The sequence below is a fragment of the Ictalurus furcatus genome, chromosome 23 (genome assembly GCF_023375685.1).
Source record: "Ictalurus furcatus strain D&B chromosome 23, Billie_1.0, whole genome shotgun sequence".
Lineage (NCBI taxonomy): Eukaryota > Metazoa > Chordata > Actinopteri > Siluriformes > Ictaluridae > Ictalurus > Ictalurus furcatus.
In genome coordinates, this window is record NC_071277.1 from 20,094,824 (window position 1) to 20,121,101 (window position 26,278).

At 44.4% G+C, this 26,278-nt stretch overlaps 3 protein-coding genes across 8 annotated transcripts in view; 2 read left to right on the forward strand and 1 right to left on the reverse strand.

Moving 5' to 3' along the window:
- The window catches only part of scap (SREBF chaperone), a 20,061-nt gene extending 7,777 nt beyond the window's left edge, over positions 1-12,284 (forward strand). The window contains exons 9-23 of one of the 2 annotated variants that reach the window (XM_053611226.1): positions 169-281; positions 832-926; positions 1,485-1,583; positions 1,767-1,979; positions 2,105-2,463; positions 2,630-2,776; positions 3,905-4,106; positions 4,306-4,421; positions 4,725-5,178; positions 5,635-5,720; positions 6,551-6,633; positions 6,796-6,962; positions 7,051-7,131; positions 7,393-7,599; positions 9,147-12,284. In XM_053611226.1, coding sequence (XP_053467201.1) covers positions 169-281; positions 832-926; positions 1,485-1,583; positions 1,767-1,979; positions 2,105-2,463; positions 2,630-2,776; positions 3,905-4,106; positions 4,306-4,421; positions 4,725-5,178; positions 5,635-5,720; positions 6,551-6,633; positions 6,796-6,962; positions 7,051-7,131; positions 7,393-7,599; positions 9,147-9,392 — 2,668 coding nt within the window. In that variant the 3' untranslated portion in view covers positions 9,393-12,284. Of the gene's footprint in view, positions 1-168; positions 282-831; positions 927-1,484; positions 1,584-1,766; positions 1,980-2,104; positions 2,464-2,629; positions 2,777-3,904; positions 4,107-4,305; positions 4,422-4,724; positions 5,179-5,634; positions 5,721-6,550; positions 6,634-6,795; positions 6,963-7,050; positions 7,132-7,392; positions 7,600-7,719; positions 8,649-9,146 lie in introns of those variants that run through there. The other variant, XM_053611227.1, reaches the window with a different exon arrangement.
- Positions 9,551-26,278, forward strand: part of LOC128599535 (sialoadhesin-like) — a 26,693-nt gene continuing 9,965 nt past the window's right edge. Inside the window, exons 1-2 of the mRNA XM_053611229.1 lie at positions 9,551-9,673; positions 12,325-12,438. The gene's annotated coding sequence lies outside the window, so the exon portion shown is untranslated. The remainder of the gene's footprint in view (positions 9,674-12,324; positions 12,439-26,278) is intronic.
- ptpn23a (protein tyrosine phosphatase, non-receptor type 23, a) lies at positions 12,447-25,733 on the reverse strand. 5 transcript variants are annotated; one of them, XM_053611222.1, is made up of 24 exons: positions 25,518-25,733; positions 24,515-24,589; positions 24,307-24,434; positions 23,582-23,658; positions 23,443-23,492; positions 22,275-22,406; positions 22,009-22,089; positions 21,184-21,315; positions 20,864-20,911; positions 20,569-20,684; positions 20,393-20,472; positions 19,567-19,681; positions 19,339-19,404; positions 19,109-19,254; positions 18,691-18,996; positions 18,435-18,589; positions 18,151-18,302; positions 17,883-18,062; positions 15,016-17,671; positions 14,747-14,931; positions 14,535-14,639; positions 14,321-14,459; positions 14,034-14,147; positions 12,447-13,920 (listed from the first exon to the last, which is right to left on the reverse strand). In XM_053611222.1, the coding sequence occupies exons 1-24, from the start codon at positions 25,599-25,601 to the stop codon at positions 13,360-13,362; spliced, it is 5,883 nt and encodes a 1,960-aa protein (XP_053467197.1). In that variant the 5' UTR covers positions 25,602-25,733; the 3' UTR covers positions 12,447-13,359. The 5 variants fall into 5 exon arrangements, with proteins under 5 accessions (XP_053467197.1, XP_053467196.1, XP_053467195.1 ...); XM_053611221.1 differs by having other exon boundaries at positions 14,732-14,931; XM_053611220.1 differs by having other exon boundaries at positions 20,393-20,684.

The following is a 26,278-nucleotide window of genomic DNA, read 5'->3' on the forward strand; positions in this document are numbered from 1 at the left end:
TCAAATGTAATGTTATTTCATTTTTTTTGATTTTGCTTTATTGTTTTTACTTTCTAAATTCAGCAGTTGCAGTTGTTTTTCACTCAGTGTTCTTTCTTTCTTTTTGTTGGAATTAAAAATTATTATTATTATTACTTTTTTTTTTTTTTTTTTTTTTTACACATTTAGGGAGATCTTTCCTTACCTCGTGGTCGTGATTGGGATCGAGAACGTTCTGGTCCTCACCAAGTCCGTGGTGTCGACCCCCGTGGACCTGGAGGTCAAACTTCGAATCGCACAAGGTGATACTAATAACAAACAATAAATTATAAATGCCGATATGACGAGAACAAATTTGTATCACTTGTGTAAGACGGTTACATGAATTACATGACGTGATCGTGATCTCGCACCGCTACTGTGACAATTTAAAATATATCGTATAAATAATTTTACAAGGAGATGGAGTACAAAAAGATGTACAGATCCAATATTGAGTACATCAGGATCAGATCTCGGTATTTTGGCCTAAAATACTACATCCGAGTCAGATTGGATCTGATGTAATTTCCTATCCAGTAATCTTTTTAATTATTAACATGTTGCTTAGCTATAATTATTTTCCTGTTAAGCCCATAAAGAGCGATATTTCCTCATAGCAACAATCTTGTTTAGACCAGTGTCTGATATTATCTGATATTCAAAGCATTGTTATCAGAATTCTGTTTTAAAAAGTGTATTTTAATATTTAAATAGTGAGGTCGCAACAGTGCGGTCGATTGGTGTTATAAATCTACCGGTGAGTCTGATGTGTATATGAAAGTAAAACGTGTGTGTGTGCGTGTGTTTCAGGTCTCAGCAGTGAGAGCTGGTCCATCATGAAGAACATGGCCACTGAGCTCGTCATCATCCTGATTGGATACTTCACCTTAGTTCCTGCTATTCAGGTAACACACACACACACACACACACACTCACACAAATAGACCGGCATTGTAAGCATGGGTTGGGTCGTACTTAATCATTACCTAGACAAGGTTGTAAAAATTTCTCAACAATCCGCTTTCCTCATTCTAATGCTTTTAATTGGCGTATATTTATAAAGCCGTGTTATATTTTCCTCATATTTGTGTCGATTGTAACGATAATAAATGCTAAAACAATGACCCGATGTATCTACACGCTGTGCTCGAGTCCTGATCACCTGCTAACGCATCAGAGCAGAACTATTTCACAGCTGAGATTATAGTTTGCAGTACTCGATCAGGTTAAGGAAATGAAAAGTTCCTGGTTTGAACACCGGGTGTCGCTGTTGTGCGGAAAAATAATCTACAAACCGATCCGCTCTTAAACCTTCCCCTTCTTCGCTGTGTTTAATCCGATGATTATTATTATTATTATTATTATTATCAGTTTAATTATTAAACAGAAACCAGAGTCTCTGTTTTTAATGGCCGTTATTTTAATGCCTCTAGTTTAGTTCTGTGTTTTTCCTCGTGCTGTAGGAGTTCTGTCTGTTCGCTGTGGTGGGTCTCGTCTCCGATTTCTTCCTGCAGATGTTCTTCTTCACCACCGTGCTCTCCATTGACATCCGCCGCATGGAGGTGAGGGTCGCGCACACTTTTAACTTTTTTACAAAGGAAGTGCTGTTTATAACAGAAAGAACTGCAGCCATATAATTCAGTAATCAACAAACATATTACAGAAACACCTGCACAGGTAGTCCTCCTTCATAACAGGCTCTCTCCCTCTCTCACACACACACACACACACACACACACACACAGCTGGCTGATCTGAATAGGCGTCTTCCAGCTGAAGCAGGGATGCCCCCTCCTAAACCCGCCCCCTTACGCCACAGAGAAGCCCCGCCCCCTCCTCGTCCCTCCCCCCACACCATCACGCTTCAGGCCCCGGCGTTCAGGAACCTGCGCTTACCCAAGAGGCTCCGTGTGATCTACTTCTTGGCGCGCACCCGTCTGGCACAACGCATCATCATGGTGAGACGAATCTGCGGAGTTGTCTGTGAAACTAACACCCCCTGAGCCCACCGTCACTCACAGTAACCCCCGTGTGTGTGTGTGTGTGTGTGTGTGTGTGTGTGTGTGTGTGTGTGTGAATGCAGGTCGGCACTGTGATCTGGATCGGGATCCTGGTGTACACCGACCCTGCTGGTCTGAGGACATACCTGGCCGCTCAGGTATCAGAACAGAGCCCTTTGGGAGAGGCGGGGCTTCCTCCTCACCTGGGCGTGGCTCCTGTGTTCCCGGGCGGAGACCCGACTAGCACCCTCAGTGTACTCCCAGCTCCAGATCCCACCCCTGTGCCTGAGAACCAATCGCAGGGAGTGGATGCCTCAGGTCCCGCCCCTTTGGCCAGCCCTCAGATCACGTGGGGTTCGGAGGACGAGGAGGTGTGGAGGCGACTGTCGTTCCGTTACTGGCCCTCACTTTTCGGCTACTATAACATCACACTGGCAAAGAGGTGAGCGCTGATGTTTGGGGGGGGGGGGGATTTCGGGGCTGTGTTAGGGGGCCCTCAATATCCAATGTAAATAACAGCATGTACAGCACCATTGAAAAACAGTCACCTATAACACAACAGGTGTGTGTGTGTGTGTGTGTGTGTGTGTGTGTGTGTGTGTACGCAGGTATATCAGCATCCTGCCCGTCATCCCCGTCACGCTCCACCTGAGCCCTCAGGAAGCCATCGAGACGCGACACCCGCAGGATACCCAGCATGCACCACGGTTCAGCACCAGTACCGCGCAGCTCCAAACCGACCTCACGCTGTACAAGTCAGTGTCTCATCATCATCATCATCATCATCATCCATCACTGTACCAATGTACTGAGGGGAAAATACATAATTAAATCCAAACAATTAATAATACAGGTTCATTTTTGTTTTCTTATTTTCAGTAATGTGTTTTTTATTTTATTTGGCAAATGAAATGGATCAATCGGCCATTTAACGGTATTATTTAAATATATATATATATATATATATATAATCCGTTTCCTCCGCCGAATAAAAATAAACACATTTCTGAAAATAAGGAAATGAATGAAGACGTCGTGTTTCGGCTTAATTGTATTTTTAAAAGTTTAATGTGGTAAACTTGTATTATAGTGCTTTATTTAATGATGTATAATTATCATTTATTAGTGACAGCTTGAAAACTAAGTCTCGAAGTCTTGGTCTCGTAGAGTCTATAGCTGTTGAGTATAACGTCTATTAAACGACCGGCCGGAAGCGCAGGAAGTCAGTTTTGCGCAGATGTTTGCAGATGTTTCTTAATTATGGAATTTCCAGTGTGTTATTTTAAGCCTGTAACAGTTCAGTTTCTGGTTGTTAAGGTCAGCAGGTTTTTTTTTGAAGTCGTTATTATTCCGTCTTCAAGGCGACGATGGTGCAACGGCGAGGCGGATGTGGTAGACCTTTAATATAGCGAAGTGGATTCTGAGACACTGGCAGTCAAATATACTTTCTCTTACAGTTCTGTGTGGCTAGAAAAAATTGCTTTAGTCGGCCAAACCCTGTGAAAAAAAAGAGGAACTCCGTCTGGAAGGGATTTAGGTTTGAGAAAATACACTGAAGTGTCAGCACATATACCCTACAGCGTGGTAACTTCCTTCATCGCCGGAGACGACTGGGAGAACCCAGGTCTGGGAGATGAGGACGGGAGAAAACCTGGTGTTTCTGAAACAATATTCTGTGACGTTCACTTTTCATAAACAAACAGTCAGAAGTTCAGCGCTGTAATCTGTTTACGTGAAAGAATGAGTCTGCAAGATTGCTAAACAAGCTGTAGTATTACCCAACACTTTTATAACTTTTGTGTCGAGTGTGTGGAATAAATTATACTGTAAGAAAGTGTGTGGTCTCATTGTGTGTGTGTGTGTGTGTGCGCGTGTGTGCGCAGGGTTGCTGCACTGGGCCTCTTTGCCGGGGTTCTCCTGGTTCTCCTGCTCTTCTGTCTCTATCGTGTTCTCTGTCCTCGTAACTATGGACAGAATGGAGTCCAACATGGCCACCGTCGCCGTGGAGACCTGCCTTGCGACGAATACGGCTACTCGCCACCGGTCAGCGAAATCTCGCCACTGCTGCTGAGAGGCCATAGCATGGTACACACACACACACACACACACACACACACACACACAGCAACTCCGGCAAATGAAAATGTAACATCATTTATGTCATTTCTGAGTTTACACAAACATTAACTATCATATTTTACAACGACAAAAAAACGAGTGCAGGCTAACTGTAATTCTCTCTCTCTCTCTCTCTCTCTCACTCTCTCTCTCTCTCTCTCTGTAGGATATCGAGTGTTTAGCGAGTGATGGTATGCTGCTGGCCAGCTGCTGTTTAGCAGGACAGATTCGTGTGTGGGACGCACAGACTGGGGACTGTCTCACTGTCATACCTAATAATGGGTACACACACACACACACACACACACACACACACACACACACACACACATACGCGCTCTGCAGTTCACAATGTTAGCATCTTTTCAGTTAAATTATGTAATTCTCAATCTCGCTCTCTCTCTGTCTTTCTCTCCTCTCCTTTTCTGTCTGTTTCTCCCTCTGTCTGTCTCTTTCTATTTCTGTCCTCCTTTCCTTCTCTTTACCGCTTGCTCTCTCTCTCTCTCTCTCTCTCTCTCTCTCTCTCTCTCTCTCTCTCTCTCTCTCTCTCTGTGTGTGTGTGTGTGTGTGTGTGTGTGTGTGTAGTTTGAGGAGGAGCAGCAGTAGCGGATTTTGGGATCAGCGTGACAGCTGGGATCACTACGACCCCGACTCCTCCCCCAGGGCGGAGTCTTCCACCACGTCCACGCCCGTCAGCGAGTACGCAGTGCGCCGGAGGCCGACCCGCCCCGCCCTGTTCGTGGACCAGCCGGACCTCACGGCGCTGATAGACACAAACTTCAGCGATCTGCCTCCGTCACACGTGCCCTCGGACTGCGGCTTCGACTTCGGCGGCCTGGTGGAGAAGGCGTATAAAGAGCACGAGACAACATCGCCGCCGGCATCAATGCCCACACCGCTTCCCCCGACTCCTCCCACTCCACCGGCCCCGCCCATTGAGAGGCTGAGCGTACCGTCAGGCGACTGGGAGAGCTCGGTGTGGTCCATGGAGCTCAGGGGAAACCTGATCGCTGCCGGGAGGAGCAACGGCAAACTGGAGGTCTCTTTCTCTCTCACGCTCACACACGCTCACACGTACGCACACACACACGCACGCACGCACACACACACGCACATGCTCACACACGCACACTGCTCTGCTGGCTGAAATTGTCACATGATCACTTGTGTGATGTGTTACAATAAAACAAATTACTTAAATCATTATCATCACTCTGTTTATCTCTCTCTCTCTGTTTCTCTCTCTCTATCTGTTTCTCTCTCTGTTTGTCTCTCTCTCTTTCTCTCTGTCTCTCTCTCTCCATCTCTTTTTTGTCTCTCCATCTCTCTCTGCTTCTGTCTTTCTCTTTCTGTTTATGTCTTTATCTGATTCTGCCTCTCGCTCTCTCTCTGACAGAGACAGGAAGACAATGTCAAATGTAAATAAGGTCTGTGTGTGTGTGTGTGTGTGTGTGTGTGTGTGTGTGTGTGTGTGTGTGTGTGTGTCCTCCTTAAGTTGTGGGATGCTGTAGAGGGACTGCTGCGGTGCTGCAACGAAGAAGGATCCTCGGGAATCACCGCCCTGGCTTTCCTTAACAATAGGTATGCTTATCTCTCTCTCTCTCTCACACACACACACACACACACACACACTTCTACAGGGTTTCTGCAGGTATCATCAAATTTAATTTAATGTTTATTAATGCCATTTTTAACATTTTAATGCCATACACGACCCATGACTAACCACGGATACTACACACACACACACACACACACACACACGATACATTTTGAAAATACCGATGCCCCAAATTCTGAATTGTAACCACTGAATTTGCCAGTGATGCAGTGATGATAATTTTGGATATTTGAGAGAGTTGAAATAAACTCTCACTCTGAACTGAAATCTCTCAGGAGACATTCGGCTTAAAACTGTTAACGTTTATTTGCAGATGTTTCAACACTGATCTAACATCTAACTGATCAACTCAAATCAGATCAATTGTACCGCCATCGAATACACGTGACCTCCTTCAACTACAGCTGCAATCAAAATGATCCCCCCCCCCCAGTGCAAATCAGGTTTACTGTCAGACTTTCAGCTGTTTGTGATGAACGCATCAAACAAAAGCAGCTGAAATCGTTCGACACGAACGCTTCAAACGGTTTCCCCAAATTCAACTGAAAATGCAAGGTATAATGACTTCCCCAGTCTCGCAGTGATGTTCTCGCTCGATGTTCCTTCGGTTGCGGCTCCGCTGGAAACGCCGCTCACTACAGCGTCTAAAAACCTTTAATGCGTGTAGGAATAAAACGTTATGCTTTTTAACACTATTTAAGGCCTTCATGCTTTTCACTGCCCTGCAGAAACCCTGCTGTAACACACGACTCTTTGCTGGTGTGTGTGTGTGTGTGTGTGTGTGCTGTAGGATTGTTGCAGCTCGTCTGGACGGTTCTCTTGATTTTTTCACCGTGGACATCAACAAACCGCTGGGTTTACTGCAGCATCGAGGTGACACACACACACACACACACACACACACCCACACACACACCAACACGAGTTGTCCCTTTAACCCTAAATGTAGTCATTTAACCAAGACATGTTTGTAATAATAATAATAATAATAAGTAAATGTGTTTAGACTGTTAATTCTGTGTGTGTGTGTTCCAGGGCCCCCGGGTCGCAGCAGTCTGCCGCCGTCACCCTGTTACAGCAGCGAGGATGCGATCAGCTGCCAGCTAACACGCTCGGTTCAGTGCGCTCACCAGAAACCCATCACTGTGCTCAAAGCTGCAGCGGGTCGAGTCGTCACCGGCAGCCAGGACCACACCGTCAGAGTAAAGATCTCAATCTCTCTATCTCTCTCTATATACACACACACACACACACACACACACGTATAATTTTGGTGCTGCTGTTCTGCAGGTGTATCGTCTGGAGGATTCCTGCTGCCTCTTCACCCTGCAGGGACACTCAGGTGGCATCACCGCCATTTACATAGACCAGGTGAGCATGACCTGAACCTCCGCTTCACCTTGGCCTCCCAGCCTGTCTGCAGGTTTAATTACGACCCAAAGTGCGCAGAAGTGACGGCTGTATCACATTTATTCCATACTGTATACATCATAATAATAATACACTTCAGTTCTATAATCTGTCCTGATATTTTCACTGTTCTCAGATCAGCCATGAGAGGATATTCTGAACACAATGAGATTTTGACCCTGTGTGTGTGTGTGTGTGTGTGTGTGTGTGTGTGTGTGGTAGACCATGGTCCTGGCCAGCGGGGGGCAGGATGGCGCCATCTGCTTATGGGACGTCCTCACAGGAAGTCGCGTGAGCCATGTTTACGGTCACCGTGGTGACGTAACGTCGCTGGTCTGCACTACTTCCTGCGTGATCAGCAGTGGTTTGGACGATCTTATCTGCATCTGGGACCGGAGCACCGGCATCAAGCTCTACTCCATACAGCAGGTGCGCCAAAAAAAAAGAAAAAAAGAGCAGAACAAAAACTATAAAAAGCTGTGATTTCCTGTTTTTTGTAAATTTTATTTATTTATTTATTTATTTTTACATCTTTGCCTATAATCACAGAGTGATTAAAGTCCTGAAAGAACTCGGTTCAGTTCCAGTCAGACTGATTAATCTGATTAACAGAATCAAATCGACACGGGTCACTATAGCAACCACCTAGAATTCATCCTGGATACCGCCAACCACCTACAAACCACATAGCAACACCCTACCTAGCACATTTCTGGGATGCCATAGTAACAACCTACCAACCACGTGGAATTGCCATGGCAACCACCTAGCAAAGCCCTAGCTATTCCTCAGCAACACCAGTTGCTAGCTAGTCAGGCACCAAACGTGTCCTGGCTATCCGACTACATTTGCGGCGAGGAGGAACGTTTAGTTTTCCGGCCAGACGAGCGAGTACGAAGCTAATTTCGTGGCTCGAGCCGGATTTCTCGATTTGGAACTGAACCTGAAGGTTGATGTGATGTTTGCTGATGGACCCTCGCTGCTTACTGTGATGCGTGCAGCTGTTCTGTGTGTTTACAGATCAGTTCCTGTTCACGCTCCTGCTCTTGTCGATATTGTTGCTGCTTCGGCACATCGCTATGCAAGAAGGTTTTAAAAGCAACGGAAAAGGCCTTTTAGTTGTCGGCTGCTAACCCAGAAAAGCTAAACTTGCTAATACCCAACGAGAACCTGTAGAGATCTAGCTGCTTAGCATTATTCAAATAACACCATGCTAACAGTCCTCTCTAGCTTTCTGTTTGTGTAGAATTAAATCGGGGCTCTACCTCTAATCTGAACTCACACCCTTCTGGTAACTAGCATAGAACGCTGAAGTGATAGCTTGCCAAATAAAAAAACAAACATGTATATATAATGTCCTTACTACACCAAATGTAGTCGATCTGAAGCGAGTGAATTCTGGGTTCTGATTGGTCCGAATCAGAAAGGGTTGATTCATTTTCTATAACAGCAACTTCATACGAACACGCTCACTCTAATGCGTTATCATTTCTATGGTAACCTCATACCCCACGTACACCTTTAAGGTTTGTGTAAGGAGACGTTTATGGATGGAGTCTCCAGTGTCGGCGCTTTTTCGGCGTCTTCAGCAGCACAGAGGAGTTCACGCTTCTTCGCGACTTCAGTGGAATAAATTATTTTTTAAAATTGTAAATCGTCGTGAAGTTGCCGTGGTGTAAGAGGAATAAAACACTCCAGAGCGTGCAGTTATGGGAAAATAATCAACTTCATGGAGCGGGTGAGAGTAACTCCGCTCCGTCACGCCACCCTGTCACTGCGAGTCTCGGCCGATCGACTACGTTTGTGGTAAAGAGGAAGTAACGTTTTTGGCTGAATTATTCCTTTAACTGCTCATTGTTATTATTCTCCATGTAAGTGTGTGTGTGTGTGTGTGTGTGTGTGAAAGAGAGAGAGAGAGAGATGAAGCGAGTGTAAGCTCAGACCCCAGCTGTGATTTTCTCATGTTTCCCCTGCAGGAAGTGGGCTGTGGCGCCAGTCTGGCCGTGATTTCCGAGAGTTTATTAGTGACCGGGGGTAACGGCTGCGTGTCGTTCTGGGACCTGAACTACGGGGACCTGCTGCAGACGGTGTATCTGGGTCAGAACAGCGAGGGGCAGCACGTACGGCAGCTCCTCGTACTCGAAAACGCCGCCATCGTGTGTGACTTTGGGAGCGAGCTCAGCCTCGTCTACGTGCCCTCCGTACTGGAGAAGCTGGACTAAACACACGGACGTTTAGAAAAATGTGTGCGCGATGGACCGTGGTCTCTGCTTTTTTTAAAAATAACATGCCAGTAGTGAGGGAAATGGGGCATGGAATCCGTGCGTGCGTGCGCGCGTGTGTGTGTGAGAGAGAGCTCCTGCTGTTTTTTTTCTAATGGAAAACTGGACTTTAAGAGCTTTTTATATATTTTTTTGCTAGAAAAAGACTCAAAAAATCTAATCGCAGTGTATCTTTACTCACGGGATGGATGGGACACTGAACAATCGCTGCCTGGAGAAAGGTGTGTGTGTGTGAGAGTATGGCGGGGAGAAGTTTACATGGAGAATAACTGCTGATGTGTGTGTGGGAGAGAGAGAGAGAGAGAGATGTTGAGGATTACTGTAATGGGATGAACCTGTGAATCAGGTGTGTGTCGTGAGCGAGCGAGTGTTGACCGTGTGTCGAAGGAGACGTGTCACTTTTTAATATTTAAAAACAAAAAAAAAAATCCATTATTTATTAGCGATAAATTCTAACCGTTTGTACGATCAGATCTTTAAATGTATAAAAAGCGCTGACTAATTTAAACTTTAACGATATAACAGAGTTCGTTCGGACGGTGAGGGTCTGCTTTCTTTAATTGTAAAACTGTTTTTTAGTTTTTTCTTCCTCGGGTCGTTCGGACGGGAGACACGCGACAGCACTACTTACTACTGAACTTATTCTACATTCGGGAGGTACACCTCAGGCTCCGGCACGAGAGACGATACGATTCAGATTCTTAACACGAGCCTGCGACAGGTTTCTTGATGATCGCGGCGAATCTGCTACCATTCGGTTAATCCGTGCTACTCGTTCGTCCTTTTTCTGATTATCGTCACTTTAAGATTGTTGCATCGCTTCGTTTCGATCGTTTGCCTTTAAAATCGGCGCATCGTCACGCGCCGACTACGACCCGAAACCCCGGACTCGTAACCCGGATTTTTCCGCTCCGACGCGTTTTAGATTTTTAGCTTTATCTAAAATACTCAACTTTACCTCAGGAGAGAAAGCGTTGTCTCCTGTCGTTTAACCGGTGGAGTTTGTCAAAATATTCAGTCCCTCCAGGATTTAGCGATCGAGGAAACTCCGCAACATTCAGAGGAGCCTTCAATTTTTCTAAATTATCGCGGGTTCGAGCCGGGACGCGTCACACGCGAGTACAGCTGAAAGGTCTCGTTTACGGACAAACGTCACTGCGTGTGAAAGAGCGTACAAAATTATTTCTTGCCGTTGCGATTTCGCCAATTCGAGCAGTTTCCCGCAAAAATCACCAAAAGAAAAGAGACCTCTGTGAAATCCTGTACGGACTGAATAAACGCATTCTAACGCAGCCATGAACGTAGTTTTGCAAATGATTTCTAAACAAAAATGTTTGTTTTCTTTTTTTTTTTCTACGTTTGTTGTAGACATGCAAAGCCACGAGCAGCTTAGGGATGTGCCGATAATCAGTTACACAATACATCACGATATGATCTGCTCTGATCTATCACCGATAGACGCGGTCTCTACAGGAGGATCGAACTGAACCCGACCTTCTCCGCTTCTCCCCACAGCCCAGGTTTGATTACGCTAAAGATAAAGTGCGTGAGAACAGCTTCGACGGTTTAGAACGTGGCCGACGATTCCTTCACGTTGATCCTTCTTGCTTCAGAGCTCCACTCTTTGGTCACGGGTGCGCAGGACACCAGGGAGGAAGGGAAGAAGGGTTAGGGCCGAGACCAGACATTACATTCTGTGTCATCTGTCAGCATGACGTTGTGCGATATCGGTTTGCGTAAATATATTAATATAATCAAAATATCGTGCAGTTTGACGTCGAGTCGTACACCGTGAGCTGAAAACATTTTTTTTCCTTTGTACACATCATAGAACCAGTGGAATTTTTACTGTACCTCCTTAACAGTTTTGTTCTTTTATTTATTTGCTTTTTTCCCCACCTGAACGTCTACTCTGGAGTTAATAATCGGATAAAAACACTACGCACAGAGACGAACGTCAGCATCTGATTAAAGACCAGATAACGCTTCGTGTAACCAATGTGTGTGTGTGTGTGTGTGTGTGTGTGTGTGTGTGTTTTCTAAATGGATATTTTTTAAAGCCTTCTTTCAAATTTCGACCAAATGACAGATTCGTAGTTAAACCTGATTTTGCAATGTGCGCCGCGCTCGCAGTCTTATACGGCGAGTAGAAACGCACAGAGATGTTAAATTATTAGCAATATGAATGTAAATATTAAGGTGTGTTGCTGCCTGGACAGATTTAGGTTCCTCTGTGTGTATGTGTGTGTGTGTGTGTGTGTGTGTGCAGTCTGTTGGTAGAAATGTGAATGGCGTTTTTAGACAAGTTGTGAATGACAGTAGTACAGATACTGGGATTATTACAGATGATGATGAGCTGTTCATGATATTGTTCATCAGCTGTCCGTAGACATTCCGTTATTTTCAGCTTCTAAAGAATGGGAAACCTCAATGTAAATAGCCTGAATAGTAACTAAAAAGATCAGGATGTTTTTCCATTGAAACTTCCGGAAACTCGTTGGAGGCAGATTAAAGCCAGTTGTGTCGCAATGTTGAATGAAACCTGCACACTTCTGAGCAAACAACTGGAGGTCTTATTTACTTAAATAGGTATACTGCATAAAATAAACAGCGCGTCACGTCATACGTTTTCCTGGCACTGACTGGCTTTCCTAAAATCCACGCTGAGTCATCACCATTCACACAGTTTAAAATGTAATCAGACAAGGAAATGATGGAGAGTTGCACCGTATACAAAGCATAAAGAGGATATAACTAATGCTTTGTTCTATTTTTTATCATGGGGAAAGATCTTTGTACTAATTTGCAAATTAAAAAAAGGGTTTTCATATCTGTGGTGATTTGCCTGTGGGTTCTTGGTGGTGTGTTGCAGTGTGCAGCTACAGCTCGTCAACACTGGCGTGACGGATAGCAGACTGAGGAGCGGCTTAACGACACGGTTAAACCGGTGCCGTTATTCTGTTCTTTCCAAGTAAAGGCAACAGGGGTAAGGAATGATTTGAAGAGATGGATTTTTAATTAAGATGTATTTACAACATTTAACAAGGCAGAAAGAATCAACTCAGAATGTGATGTTTATGGTGTGCTGAATCAGAAATAAGTTATAAGGTTATAATGCGTTATAAGCAAAAAGTGAGTGAGTACACGGCCTATCGGTGTCACTTAGCCATACGTAAAGTTAGCAAATACTCCCCCAAAAAGAGCTAACAATAGAAGTCAGCTAATAATAATAATAATAATAGTAATGTTAGTAGAAGGCAGGTAGCATTACTTAAATGTGAATCTGTGAACTGGTCCTTTTTCAATTGTATGCTACTATAAAGTTAGCACTTTTTATCAGATTCTTTCCGTTTTCCATCATGGTCGTAGCTGATAAACAAATAGGCCACAGTGCAGGCAGCAAAGTGCACCGAGGGGAACTTGTGCAATAGAAGTGGGAACCATTGAAGACTTAAACTGCTCTGAAGTACAAAGTGAACTGGGGTTCTTCGTTCAAATCCCATTTTTAAGCTTAAGGTTTAAGCAAACCGCCACTCCGACAAATCTACTGTCGCCTTCTTCTGAATTAAAGTGCTCACAGAGTCCCCAGTTTGATTGCCGTGTCTTTTATCTCCATCGTTAACAAAGACATATTTGGCGTCGAGATGCAGATGTCCATTTAGAAGGCCCGGCTCATCTTCAGAAGAGGTGTGCATGCTGGGAAACAGCTTTAATGAACAAGGAAGGCAGTACCAGAAAAGTGCAGACTCCGAGATACACAGGGACTGACACGCGGTGAGGTGGTCCCAGAGGTACAGGCCATGGACACGGATTCAACTAATAAAAGGCTGTTAGCTAGCTGATAAGCAGTGAAAATGCTGAGGCGTAAACAGAAGTCGTTGCCTCATCAAAAAGGGAATCCAAGAAGTCAGGACTTGTTGAGAGTCCAGAGGGGATCCAGGGTGCTGAGTGGGTCATCTCCAGTCGGAGGACCCTGAAGACCCTGGCCTTCCTGCGCCTGGAAGAAACTTTGCTTGCTGATTCGCTGTTTGCCACGGCAACCATTGTCTAGTGTGAAAGCTTCGGGTGTTAAGGAAGCCAGAAGGTCCAGGGACGATGGTGCTGGGGGAGGTTCTTCAGGTGCAGCATGGTTGTTGGAGATTGGCATGGGTGTGGATCCGTCGAACCCATTACCCTGGTGGTGAGGAGGTGAAGGGGACTGCATCTTACCTGGAGAAGCAGGGCAGGAAATTGGGGGACTTAGTGAGGCAGGAACCGCGTCTGTCAGAGAAGGAGCCTGGAGGTCCTGGACTAGTGCCAACTCGGGTTCAAGTCCTGCAGCAACAGAAGGCGTTGGGTCCTGATTTGGGTCCTGGTCAGACTCAACACTGGGTGGACGGATGCTGAGCCTAGCAACCGTAGCCTGGATGGAGCTAATGGACATATCACCTCCAAGAACAATATCCTGAGCCTCTGGCTGGGAATACTGCTATACAGACACATCAGGATTTATAGTTAGATCGGAGTTGAAAAACCCTATGTACAAAAGTTCTGCTGAGTCCGATATGTTTGAGCACACTAAACTACAAATTTAAGCGTTACCTTAACTGCTGCACTGTTTGTGGACTTTTGGCTTGCAGTGGTAATGATGCCACGACGCTGAAGCACCTGCTCCGCATGTTTCAGGACTGCCTCGTGGCAGAATTTTAGGTGTAACTATATAAAACACATCAAGAGAACAGCAGGTATTTTTACCCAGAAGCCTGTGTTTCTCAGATTTTACCCTAGTCTAGACACACAGACACTGTCAGTACAGAAACAAAATTGGAATCGAATTCAAAAATATCTTAATATGTTTGTGAATTTTTCTGCAACATCCACACACACACCTTCTCCTGTAGCATATTCTTCCTCTGTTGTCTCATCTTCCTCACCAGCTGAGATAGGTCAGGTATACCATTCCCAGCCTCCAGCTCTTGTAGTGCAGCATACAACAGGCAGAAGGCTCCGGTTCGGCCAACACCAGAGCTGAAAATTACAAACACCTGAGGTAAATGTGTTGAATTTTTCAAATACCGAGGGTTGTACGTTTGAATAACTCACCTGCAGTGCACCACAACAGGTGTGTGTAAAGGGCGCTGGAGAAGGTAATGTCCGTGAACTTCCTGAATGAAGCGAATGAGGTTACTTTTGCTCTCTGGCAAGCCGCTGTTTAGAGAAAATAAAGAGGAAAAAACAAAAGCTTTGTTTATACTGCACTTGACTAATCCCTTTGATTAAGGATAACTGTATCTTTTTACGTGTTGGATCCATACAGTTCGGGCCATGAGGTGAACTGTAGGTGGATGACTGTGCGCTTCAGACTCTGATCACGATACTGCAGTCCAATCATGCGCTCCACATGAGTGGCTGTGTTTTTCTGGGTAGTCAGGCTGAGTGTGATTGAGCCTTGAGTGATCTGCTGTCCTCTTTCAGATGGAAAGTAGCGCAGGACTTTTTGCTGTAATAGAAACAAAAAAATTGCTTTGGACTCAAAAATTAAGACTGGTCTGAAATTACGAGGCGTTGAGAATGCGGGCCTTACCTTTTCCAGTTCTTGCTCAGACACCAGCATTACAATTAGTGACACTTTTTGCTCGTAGACCATGAGCCAGAAATCGGCAGCAGTTCCAGTAAGGGGAGCCTGTGTTGCGATAAGGCGAGGACAATATGGTGAAAGATCCTCTATGAAGCTGGCGTTGATGTAGTCGTCTTTGCCAGAGTGCAGGACAACTCGATTACAGTCGTAAGGCATGACGTCCTGGTGGCGGTTTTTCATGGTGTAGCACCGGGCTATGGCGATGGAGAGCTGACGAGAATCTTTCTCTTGCTGATCTTGCAGCTCCTTCCATCGAGCATCGAGTTCTGACAAACCTCCCTCTCCCGAGGGACGCTCCAAAGACTGGACAGTTGACCGAAACCTTTCGAGCTCTGCACAAAGCTGCGAGACCCTCTCTGGAGCCTGGTATGGATCACCTTGAATAATCTTCACTCCCTCAGATTTCTTGCGAAGCTGTTCATCTTGAGGATCAGCCTTGGTGGGTAATAAGACATTGGCAGTGTCTTTGCTGCCACCATGTTGGCTCTCAGGGCTTGAAGAGAGAAGATCATCTGTACTGGAATTCTGGTGCTGAAACAGTGAGTTGGAGGAGGGCAGGGGTGTTGTTGCAGTCTGTGGCATCGCTGCACCTGCAACAGGTGTCAGAGCAGGCGAGGGTCTCTGAGGAACGATACCTAGTGAGGAAGGCCCTGATGATGGAGAAGGCGACGGGGCAGGCAGGATACTGCTCGGTGTAGTCCCTGGTGCAGCTGAAGATGGTGGAATCATACTCTGTGGGAGTGACTGAGGGAGTCCAGGTGTAACAACTGGTCCAGAATGCTGCATTGGTCCAGGAGGAACGATCCCAGCATGTGGCCCAGGGTAAGACGCTGGCACCCCTGATGGTACCTGTGGAGGCAGAGCCTGGGGCTGCTGAGGAACTGTGGATTGGTGAACTAAAGGACCACCACCAGGATAACCCACAGGTGTAGTGTGAGGAGGGAGATGGTGCTGAGGCAAGTTGATAGGTTGCTGGGTCATCTGTGGGGGCACTGAAGGTCGAGGTCCAGGAGGAAGTGGTGAGGGAAGATTGCCATGGGGCTGTGAAGGGAGAGCATTGGTGTGCACTGGGAACTGTGCTGAGAGAGAGGCTGGAGGTAACTGAGGCTGGACAGGGACTGGAACCCTTTGTGTGGTTGCTGGAAATGCTGGCTGGTAGGGAGGATGAATTTGTTGATAGGAGGGGTATGGCAATGGTTGGGAAACACTTGGTGCTGGTGGCCGAGACGGGTGAGGTAAAGACTGGGAAACAGCGGATACTGTTGGATGAGAGGGATGCAAGACTGTTTGGGAAACTGCAGGCATTTGCAGGTGAGTGGGAGGAGACATTTGGGAGGAAGATGGTAGCATTTGTGGCTGAGACAATGGAGGTATTTGTTGTGCAGTGGGAGGCATTTGTCCATGGCCTGCAGGTGGTACCTGCTGTGAGGAAAGGGGTGTTTGTGGAGGGGGAATAGGATGTATTTGCTGATTGACAGGGGGCATGTAGGGCTGGGAACAAGGAGGCATTTGTTGTTTTACATTTGGTAAATGTGGCATAGAAACTTGAGGCATTGGCTGGGAGGATGGAGGCATATGTGGTTGCATGGAATGATGGGGCAGCTGATTTGGAGCAATGGCATTCACAGGCTGGCAACCAGGAACATATGAAACAGGAGAATACATCTGCTGGGGCAGTGCAGATGGTGTAGAGTGAATATTAAATGGCCGTTGCTGAAGATGAGGTGGTCCAGGTGGTCTCGGTTGCGCCATGTGGTGTAGGTAGTGGGGCCGAGGTTGATGTGGGAGCTGAGGCCCAGTTACAGGTGCAGGTATCTGCTGCTGAGCTGGCACCGGCTGGAAGAACTGCTGTGGTGTGCTCGACTGTGGTTGGCCTGGACCGCGAACTTGGAGAAATGGTTGAGAGGGCTGCGACTGTGGTTGAGAAGCTTGTACTCCCTGAGGTGGCTGGCTGACAGGAACACCAGGCTGCTGCAAATACTGAGGCTGAGAAGCCACTGGAGGGGGAGGATTATACACAGCAGGAGTGGGTATAGGGTGTCCAGGCGTGGGTGCAGGCATGACTGGCTGTGCCGATGCTGGAGTATAGCTGGAAATAGGCGTTTGCACACTGTCCACAGTGGTGGTGGATGTGCGAATGGGAGCTGGTGGGCCCGATACAGCCGGCTGGGTTTGTAAAGATGGAGGACGATACCCAGGCCCCGAAGGAAGCCGAGAAACTTGAGGGTTGGGCATCTGAGGAACCTGGTGTTGCTGGGGAAGGGAGCCTGGTGGCAGACTGTGGTTGAAGCCCTGGGTTGGGGGAAGCGCTGTAAAACGGGAGATCTGCGCGAGAAGTTCAGGAGGTGGTAGGTTCGGAGGAAATCGGGGTGGTGTATATAGAGCAGCTGCCCCTGGATGAAAAGCCTCTGGTATCATGTGAAGAGAAAGCTCAGGAGGCAAACTACGAAGGTCTTCTGGTAAGTCTCCACCTAAGGCTAGAATGGCAGCATTCAGCTTGGCTATTTCAGGGTCATCCATGCCAGAGGAATTCATATCTGGGGCTTTCTTTTGGGCTGGCTTTGGGGCGGTGGGCCTTTGGGGAACCTTTTTTTGGAGCTCTCTGTTGCAAAAAGTTGGAAAACAGTGAAGGTTACTGAGCATGTAAGGTTATTTAAACTTATCACTAACTGATATCACCAACAAATAGGAACAAATGATTGCATCATGGCTGGCCCATGGTAAATAAGACTGGGACAGTGAAGTGAATGACAAAAGGGATGGTTAATGTGAAGAGACCGTTTACATTTTAAACATGCTACACTGCCTCTTACTTTTCCAAAATGGCTTGTCGCTCTTCCTCCCTGGTCTTGCAAATGGTCTTAGCCCTTTCTAAGAGACGAGAAGCCTTGGCCTCCAAGTCTTCATAAAACTCTTTTCCCTCCTGCGATTTCTTCATCAGGTCTTCATAGGCTTCATAGGAAGCAACAAGCATTTGCACTGTACTGTTCCATCTGCGTAGTAAACACGAAACACAAGTCAAACGCAAATATTTCTACAGAAGTTCATTTAGCGCAAAAACCTGCCCCTCTCGACTCTTACTTATGTTCCGTCTCGGCCAGGCCCTTGCGTACTGTTGCATACTGGACGTTGGCATCCGTCAGTGCCTTCAGGATGTTCTCCTGAGCAGCTAGATTTTGATCGATGTACACCTTTACCTGCTCGTACTTCTTCAGCTGCTCCTCAAATAACCTCTGAGAAGACATAACGACATTGGAATAACCCACAAAATATATAAATGGTATACTAGTCTTTAAATAATTGAGAATCACATCAACAGTAACGTCACCTGGTAAGCAAGCGAAATTCTAATTCTTATCTAGTACCTTCATATCAGCCCTCTCGGTGGTAACTAAAGCAGCAGTGATGTCATCCTGCTGGATCAGCTCCCTTAACTGCTTCTCAAGAGAACTGCGCTGGTCTTTCATTTCCTGGACTTTACCCAGAATCCTTTTCATGCACTGGAGACCTGCTACTTCATCTGGAAAAATGCCAACAAATTAAAACATTTTCCACTTGCGTGGAAGTTTATTTACAGACCACCATTCCACAGTGGGGAGATACATTTCTTTAAGGATGTACCTTCAGAAAGTTGTGGTCTGGGCAGTGCCTCTCTCAGAGTGTCCAGTGGTCCACCAAGCAGTCGCAGGTTGCTAATGTGTAAATTCATGGCCCGGTGAAGTTCCGTGTTGGTGAAGCTTGCTTTCTCGTGGGCCTCCAGGTATTTCTCGAGGTCCCTACGAAGCTCAGCTATGACGGCAGGTTGTGCTGGGACGCTCTGCTTCCCTGCTACCTCCTGTAGCTTCCGGTCACCCGCTTCATCGTCGTCTAACACTGATCGAATCTCCCTCAGGGAGGCCTCCACGTCCGTGAACACACCCGAGAGTACTGAGACAAACGGAGACGCAAATGAGCATGATGTCTTTGGAGGACACTTTAAAAAACATAGTGTCTGCTTTTATGGATTTATTCCTGGCCCAACCATGAGAAACACACCAACCCTGCATAGACTGTATGAGACTCTTTACTGTGTCCGGTCTCACGCTCAGGGCCGCACACTTCTCCATAAGTACAGAAGGAATGCTATTGTACATGTCCATGTTGTCCACAGAATCTGGGTCCAGATTCAGAGAGTCCATGAATTGTCTGAAGAAACAAGACTAGTTAGGCTAACACGTTAAAAAAATAATAACCGCACAGAGACCTTGCACTCATATGTTTGTTACTCACTCTAAAGTCTCGTTCTTGCTGTCTATTTTTGCCATGACTTCTCGCAGCAGCTTGGCCTTTTCTTCACTGTGGATGACAAGGCTATTATTAGTGAAGTTATTCATCAGTAATGGCAAGTTTGCTTTAAATACAAGCAGAAAAAAACAGTTGTCATAGGAACAATAGTCAAATACAGGTTTTTGAGTGAAGTTTCATTATTAGCAACGTTTCATGTTTGGCAAACGCAACCTATAGAGAGAGGAGGCCTCATGAGCAGCCATAGGCACCAGCTTGGAGAAAATGTCTGGTCCTGTCACGCTGGGGTCTGTTGGATTCACGGGTAAGGCTTTGACTAGCGGCGCACCTGTAGAAGGTATGGATGTTTTAAGTCATTTATTTTTAAGTAAATTTGAGGTTTTATTTTTAATCAACAACGAAGCAGTTTGTTATCAAACCTAAATATGGTGATGCATGATGTACACTGCTGGTCAAAAGTTTAAAACACTCATTCTTTATTTTTACTTTTCCATATTTTATAATAATAATTTTAAAAAAAAGTCATAAAAACTCTGAAGTAACACAAATGGAACTATGGGAATTATGTCGTGATAAAAAATCCAGAATAAACCAAAATAATTTAATATTTTAGCATCTCCAATGTAGGCGCCCTTTTTGCCAAGAATTTCCAGAAATGTATTCTTGACATTTTCCCGACCGATTTCTTGAGGGATTTCCCTGAGATGCTTTTTAAACAGTATTAAAGGAGTTCACACCTACGCTGCACACTTATCGGCTGCTTTTCGGAATATTTCGCTCTGTTTAAGATAAAAAAAAGATTTTTTTGTAAATAAGATGTTCGTTTTCTAATGAAAGAAACGAATACATCGGCACGACTATATTTATCGTCTACGACACTGATTTCACACATTTAATCATACACCCTCAGATGAAAAGATTTTTAATGATCATGAGAAACATTTCAGTCGAGCGTCCACAAACTTTTGACCGGTCGTGTACATAGAAAGATATTCACAAGAAATTACTTATAGTCGTGACAGGCTGAAACCCAAAATACCTTTAACTGAAGGCAGCGTCTCCAGAGACGGCACGACCTCATGGTAAATGAAGTCATTGTCTTTCTTAGCAGAGTTAAATCTAAACCAAAAAAGGAAGCAACAAACATCTTTTAAAAGCGTAAGTGCGGTGGAAATTAAAGAGAGACTACACTCGAATGCGGTTACTAATACTAACTTCCCCCCGATGACGTCCATGGTGAAGCGCAAGGCTTCCTGAACGCTGTCTGGCTGGCCTTTAGCCAACTTTATTGCTTCGGACAGTTTGTCTAGTGAACTCTGAAGATAAGCGAGCTGAGGAGGAACAAAAAATAAACAAATTACATATAATAAAATAAAAAAAGCATGTATAGCAGCAGAGTCCTACTGATATTGACTGCAGGTATTAATATTTGAAAGAGGATTCGCAGGAACTGGCGGACACAAACGATGACTACTGAGATAAAAGACTATGATGAAAGTGGGATTTTTACCCTCTCTCCATATTTCTGCTGCTCCTCAGCCTGCTTTCCCATATGCAGCTGTGGAGAGACAGAAAAGGCCAGTGAGACCACATCTAAATCATATTCTTCTCATGTATATACTCATCTCTCTCCCCCTGAGTCTCTCTCCCTCTCTCGCTCAGTTTCATAGTAATCCGATTAAAAAAAAAGACATAGCCCTTTTTTAATGGAGAACTGATCAACAGAAACCGTATTCAGTGTTTAGGGTAGTTCCTCAGTTCCAGGACTCATCCCTATCTTTGGCACATTATACACAGTCAATTTTTTTTTCCCTTCACAAAGACACCCACATGAGCAACAGCAGCAAAGTAGTAAATCTTCATCTGCACGAGTTTCTTCCAATCTTTCTGGATCTTTCCGAGCATCGAGGCGGTGTCGGAGTTCTCCAGGGCACGGCAAGCCTCTTTATAATAATCCACTACCTGAAGGCAACAGCAAGGAAACAAATTAAGGCGTGATATCGCTTCAACACCGTGGCCTTTCAGGAGAGCAAATCAATTAAATAGATCAAACATTGGACACTGTGACTGTTAGCTAAAACTGGGCAAAGTTTATATTTTTTTAAAGACTAATCTGGATGGTTGAAAACAACGCAAAAAATGGTAAAATACTGAAAAAGAAAGCTGCTAAAACGTGACATTTTCATCGTGCAATAAGTGGCCTTCTGTTGAATTCTGGACTGTGATTGGTCAGAAGGTGTTGATTCATTTTCTACAACAGCAGCACTCTCCTTCTAATACGTTATCGTTTCTATAGTAACAGCTCGTTCACAGGGACTCGTACGGCGGAAACATTTACAGAAGGAGTCTCCAGTGTCAGCGCTTTGTAACAGTCAGAAGTAAAGCTGTAACGTTTACGTTTTCGGTGGTTTCCATAACGACGAGCTGCTTTTCTTTTTCTGGCGTATTCTTATGTCTTAATAACTTCAACAGAGAGAAATGTTCCAAAACATTCAATCGAACTATAAACGAATAAACATTACAGGTGAAGGTGAATAACGTGCTGCTGCAGGACTGCTGCTACGAATGGGTTTATTATGTTTAGTGTTATGAAAAAAATTATGACACTAGATGTATTTTTTCTTTTTTTAAAGCTTGTTGTAGTCTGGGAAATACCTGAGCACTTATCCGTGCAACAAGGAAACTCTTTCTGTTGTCCAGCATGGACTTCTCCAGCAAACACTCCTGCGCCTGACCCTGTAACACACAATCTGAATTATTACACTATTCAATTCAATTCAGCTTTATTTGTATAGTGCTTTTAACAGTGGACCGTGTCACAAAGCAGCTTCGCAGAAATAAATACATTCAGGATATAAAAATTAAATGTATGAATTAATCCTTCAAAACGTTAGTGTTAAAGAAGGTGTGTGTGTGTGTACCAGCATGAGATTGATGTTGAGATTAAGGATCTGGTGACTCATGTCCACGCTGTAATTATGGCTGAAGTGATCTCGCAGGTAGGTGAAGGCTCCAGCTGAACACTGGAAATGTGTGCACGAGACCTTCATCCCCTGCCGAGAGGAAGATTAACACAAGCTGGAATTAGAAACGTGATGCGAGAGACGCGAGACATTTTGTGAGGTGGGGTGGAGGGTGATAATACGAAAAAAATATGAACTTTTTCTCATATTGTTCAAAGCAAAGATGTCGGATATTAACTGCCATTTCAATTCCCTGCTTGACGGGTCTTCTTGTAGATTTCCGGATCATCCACGTAGGTGTTTATAGTGTCGCCAAAAATGGCCGCCAAGCGCACAGACTTTAATACGGAAGCCCAAAGAGGTCATGGGTTATTATTTTTTTCTTGTTTTCTCGACAGTTTTCTTACGGCTTCTGTACGTTACTAAGATTAGATAAGATATATTTTATTGCTCCCTCGAGGAAATGTTTCTTTGAGCAATTATACACACAGAAATTCAATCACACATTCACATACATCATGTATACATTACTAGTGTCATTCTTTGAGTTAAAAGGACTGTTTCACTGTCTGCCAGCCTACAAAGCCATGCTATTGCTTAGCCCTGCAGTGATTGCGCAGCCCCGTCACTGTTACACAACTCCACTGTTACTGCACAACCCCATACACAGTTCCACAAAAAAGTAACCTAGAAGGAAGGACTTTAGCGAAGAGCCGTGTTTGATCTCGGTCTGAGGTCTGGACACAGACTCGTATTGAATTGATATTACAGCAACGTGTATTTCGATATCAGGCGTTCAGACTGAAGGAATATTTAAATGTGCTGGATTTCAGTAGCACATGAAAGTGGACCATATCTAAAGTTCACCCAAAAAAAAAAACAAGGTAGGAACTAATGGTTCCTAACTATGTCACTTCAACAGATCCCGGATTACAGAAAAAAGAAGGAGTTCATTTTATCACTGTTGCTTAAAAATAAAAAGGGGATGTTGTTGAAGGTGAATGCGTGTAAATGGGACTTCGACTTGTAATACAAGTAACGCTGAAAGAACCGAACATGAATAGAAACGGGAACATGGGTCGACCTGAGCGATCGATCATCTGCTGATAAAACAGGAAACACTTGCCTCCTCCGATACTCGGTTGTCCATCGCTCCCAGCATCGAATGCAGCGCTCCTGCATGAGCAAAAAAAAAATATACACGTCTGGAATCAGGAAACATGAGCTCTTAAACGACACGTGAAGGAGTCAGTGCAGACACTCACCCAAATTATACAAGATGCACGCTTGCTCGTAGCTAATGTCGTCGTGCGTGACCGTCTTCCCCGAGAAGATCTCCGTCCTAGCGAAGAAGAAGAACAAACGGAAAATGATACAGAGAAATAACACCACAGGCCGGGTTCCATTCGAGACATCCGATATTAATATACACGCTTGCTGATGTGTCCAGCAAGCATGAAAATGATCACTACACCACTGCTGAATCCAAATCCTGAATTGTGATTGGTCATGAGGTGGTGATTAGCTTTTTTTTTTTATATATATAACAGCAGCTCTGACTGTAGAGTAGCTTTATAATCCTTATAGTTTTATAAAAGCTATATAACTTTCAATTTTCTGTCGTTTTGAGCTATAAATCGGTGGTCTGTAATAGGGTGACAAAAATATCGCGTCAAAAAAATACCAAGAAGCTTCTATGACAAAACAGTCGTGATGCATTTTAAATATATGAAAAACTTTGAGTTTGATTATTTAAACCTGGAAGAAAAACCTGTCTAATAATGATTGTTTTTTTTATTATGAGATGCTGTGATATATTGCACGAAAGTGTATTGTGATGTACTGCGATTCACAATATTGATATTAGATCATCATGTCACCCAGCCCTAGTTTGTAGATATAAGGGGTTGGGACCCCTGAAATTAATTTGTATTCAAAATTAAACTGCTGTGCGTAAATTCGATGGAAGTCACAAGTTAAGAAATCTGACCAGGACACCGGGACAGCGGCTTCCTGCCCGGGACCCAAAGGCACGCGGCTCTGCAGGTAGTGCAGCTGCCCGAAGTATTTGCGTAGTGTACTGCAGCCCTCGAAGTCCCGCGTCACGTTCACCGCACTCTGAGGAAGAAAATCAGAGATTAGACCCAAAGTCCTGGAAACTGTCCAGGAAAATCATTTCATGTCGTTCGTTCGCTCACCTGTCGTAATTGTTCCAGTTTCTTCAGCGGCTCGTTGTAGTTGTCCGGATCCTCTCCGTAATTCTTCAGTATGAACTAACAAAGCAAAAGCAAGAGGAACAAAACAGACGTCACACCGTATATGATACTGGGACTGTTTACAGGCTGAGATATTTACATGTAAAGAATAAAACAGTGTGTGTGATGCTGTTATAGGGACGTGGTGGTGATGAAGCACCACTGACCAAAAAATATATATTGTGATATGTCTTCAAATATTTTGACACACACTTCATTTTATATATATATAATATCTTTTTTCCTGAGACTTGATACAAAACCTACATTTTTGATGAACATATTTTGATCAGATCCCTAAAGTGTATATAAAAAAGGTAATTATTATTATTTTTTTTAAAAAAAAGAGTGTCCACAAACCAAATCCAACTTTGCTAAATATGAAAAATGCTATGATTATATATTATTACGTTAGTGAGACAATGGTGTTGCTTTAGAACTTATAGAAAAACACGTCCTGGGCTGAAAATTAGCTAGGTATTTTGTTGATGAACTTTTAATCAGCTGTCCTTTCTTACTTTTCAATTATTTAGAATGAAAACCTGTCGGTTACGCCCATGTTACAGCATTAGCCATGCACACAGACACACACGCTCTATTTTCCCTGGCCGTATTACGTCAAATCCCGCCTACTACACTGTGATTGGCTCATACGATCCAAATCATAGGCACTCCGATTGGCTGCTTCTTCAGCCTCACAAGCTCACGCGCAGTTTTAACAATCACCAGCTGATATTAGCCAATCACAACGCAGGAAGGGGAAAACGGGTGGGGGAAAACACAACACAATTATGATTAGCGTGCAAGCTAGTTGGGTAGCGTAATACATTTGGCTAAGGTTAACCACTTGTTAGCGAATCCACCTGATTTCACGTGAATTATGCCAATTAAAGAGACACTTTAAAGTATTACTCCGGCTCTATCATGATGTTTGAGTCATCCTCACCTGTTTAACAGTCGAGCTAAACTGGAACTCTCCAGCCTCCTTCAAATCCAGCCAAATCATCGGCATTCGCGGCACCGCCTCCATTTTCAGCCAGCTAAACTCACTCAGCCGGCGAACCTGAAGTGCGATAAATGATTTAAACGCGGTTTTGCTCTACTATAACGTGTAATCGTCTTCTATTAATCGGTGTTTTTCCAATCTAAACGACTGTGTCATGTCCCAGGAAACTGCTGGTGTTTCGGACATGACGTAAAGGTGTAGGCTGATTGGACTTATGGGTAATGTAGTTGTTACCATAGAAATAGGCACACAGGAGCGCACGCCATATTGGAGTGGGATAAACCCGAATCCAACTGTAAACCAGTTCATGTTTATGGGTAGATGTTGAAATTAATGTATTTTAAAACAATCAAAAACAAGATAGAAAAACAATAAAGTGTCCAGGAACTGCTTAAAATGCATATGAGCATCTCTACACTATTAACCTCAATAAAAATGCCATTACTGATGATTATACATGGCTACGCTAATTTTAAATGTCCTACTGCTATTACTGTAGCAGAACATCACTAACTAAAGTAGTTAGCGGCTAGTTATCTCATATTTAACTAGCTCATTTCAGTCACAGGTTTACTCTGTCAAATATAACATTACCAAAACAACCAAACTATTGTTTAAGTGATTTTGTTCAAGCATTTACATTAGTTTAGTTTGCTAGTTAGCTTATAACCCTGTTTCTTGAGGTATACAATACTGTTTAG

What these genes read in the sequence shown, in the direction of transcription:
- ptpn23a (XM_053611218.1), bottom strand. Translation starts at nt 25,601, where the DNA reads ATGGAGGCGGTGCCGCGAATGCCGATGATTTGGCTGGATTTGAAGGAG. An exon ending in GCCGCTGTCCCGGTGTCCTG is followed by an intron (nt 23,659 to 24,306) that starts GTCAGATTTCTT and finishes CTTCTTCGCTAG; the next exon opens with GACGGAGATCTTCTCGGGGA. An exon ending in GACGCTGCCTTCAGTTAAAG is followed by an intron (nt 19,682 to 20,392) that starts GTATTTTGGGTT and finishes TACCTTCTACAG; the next exon opens with GTGCGCCGCTAGTCAAAGCC.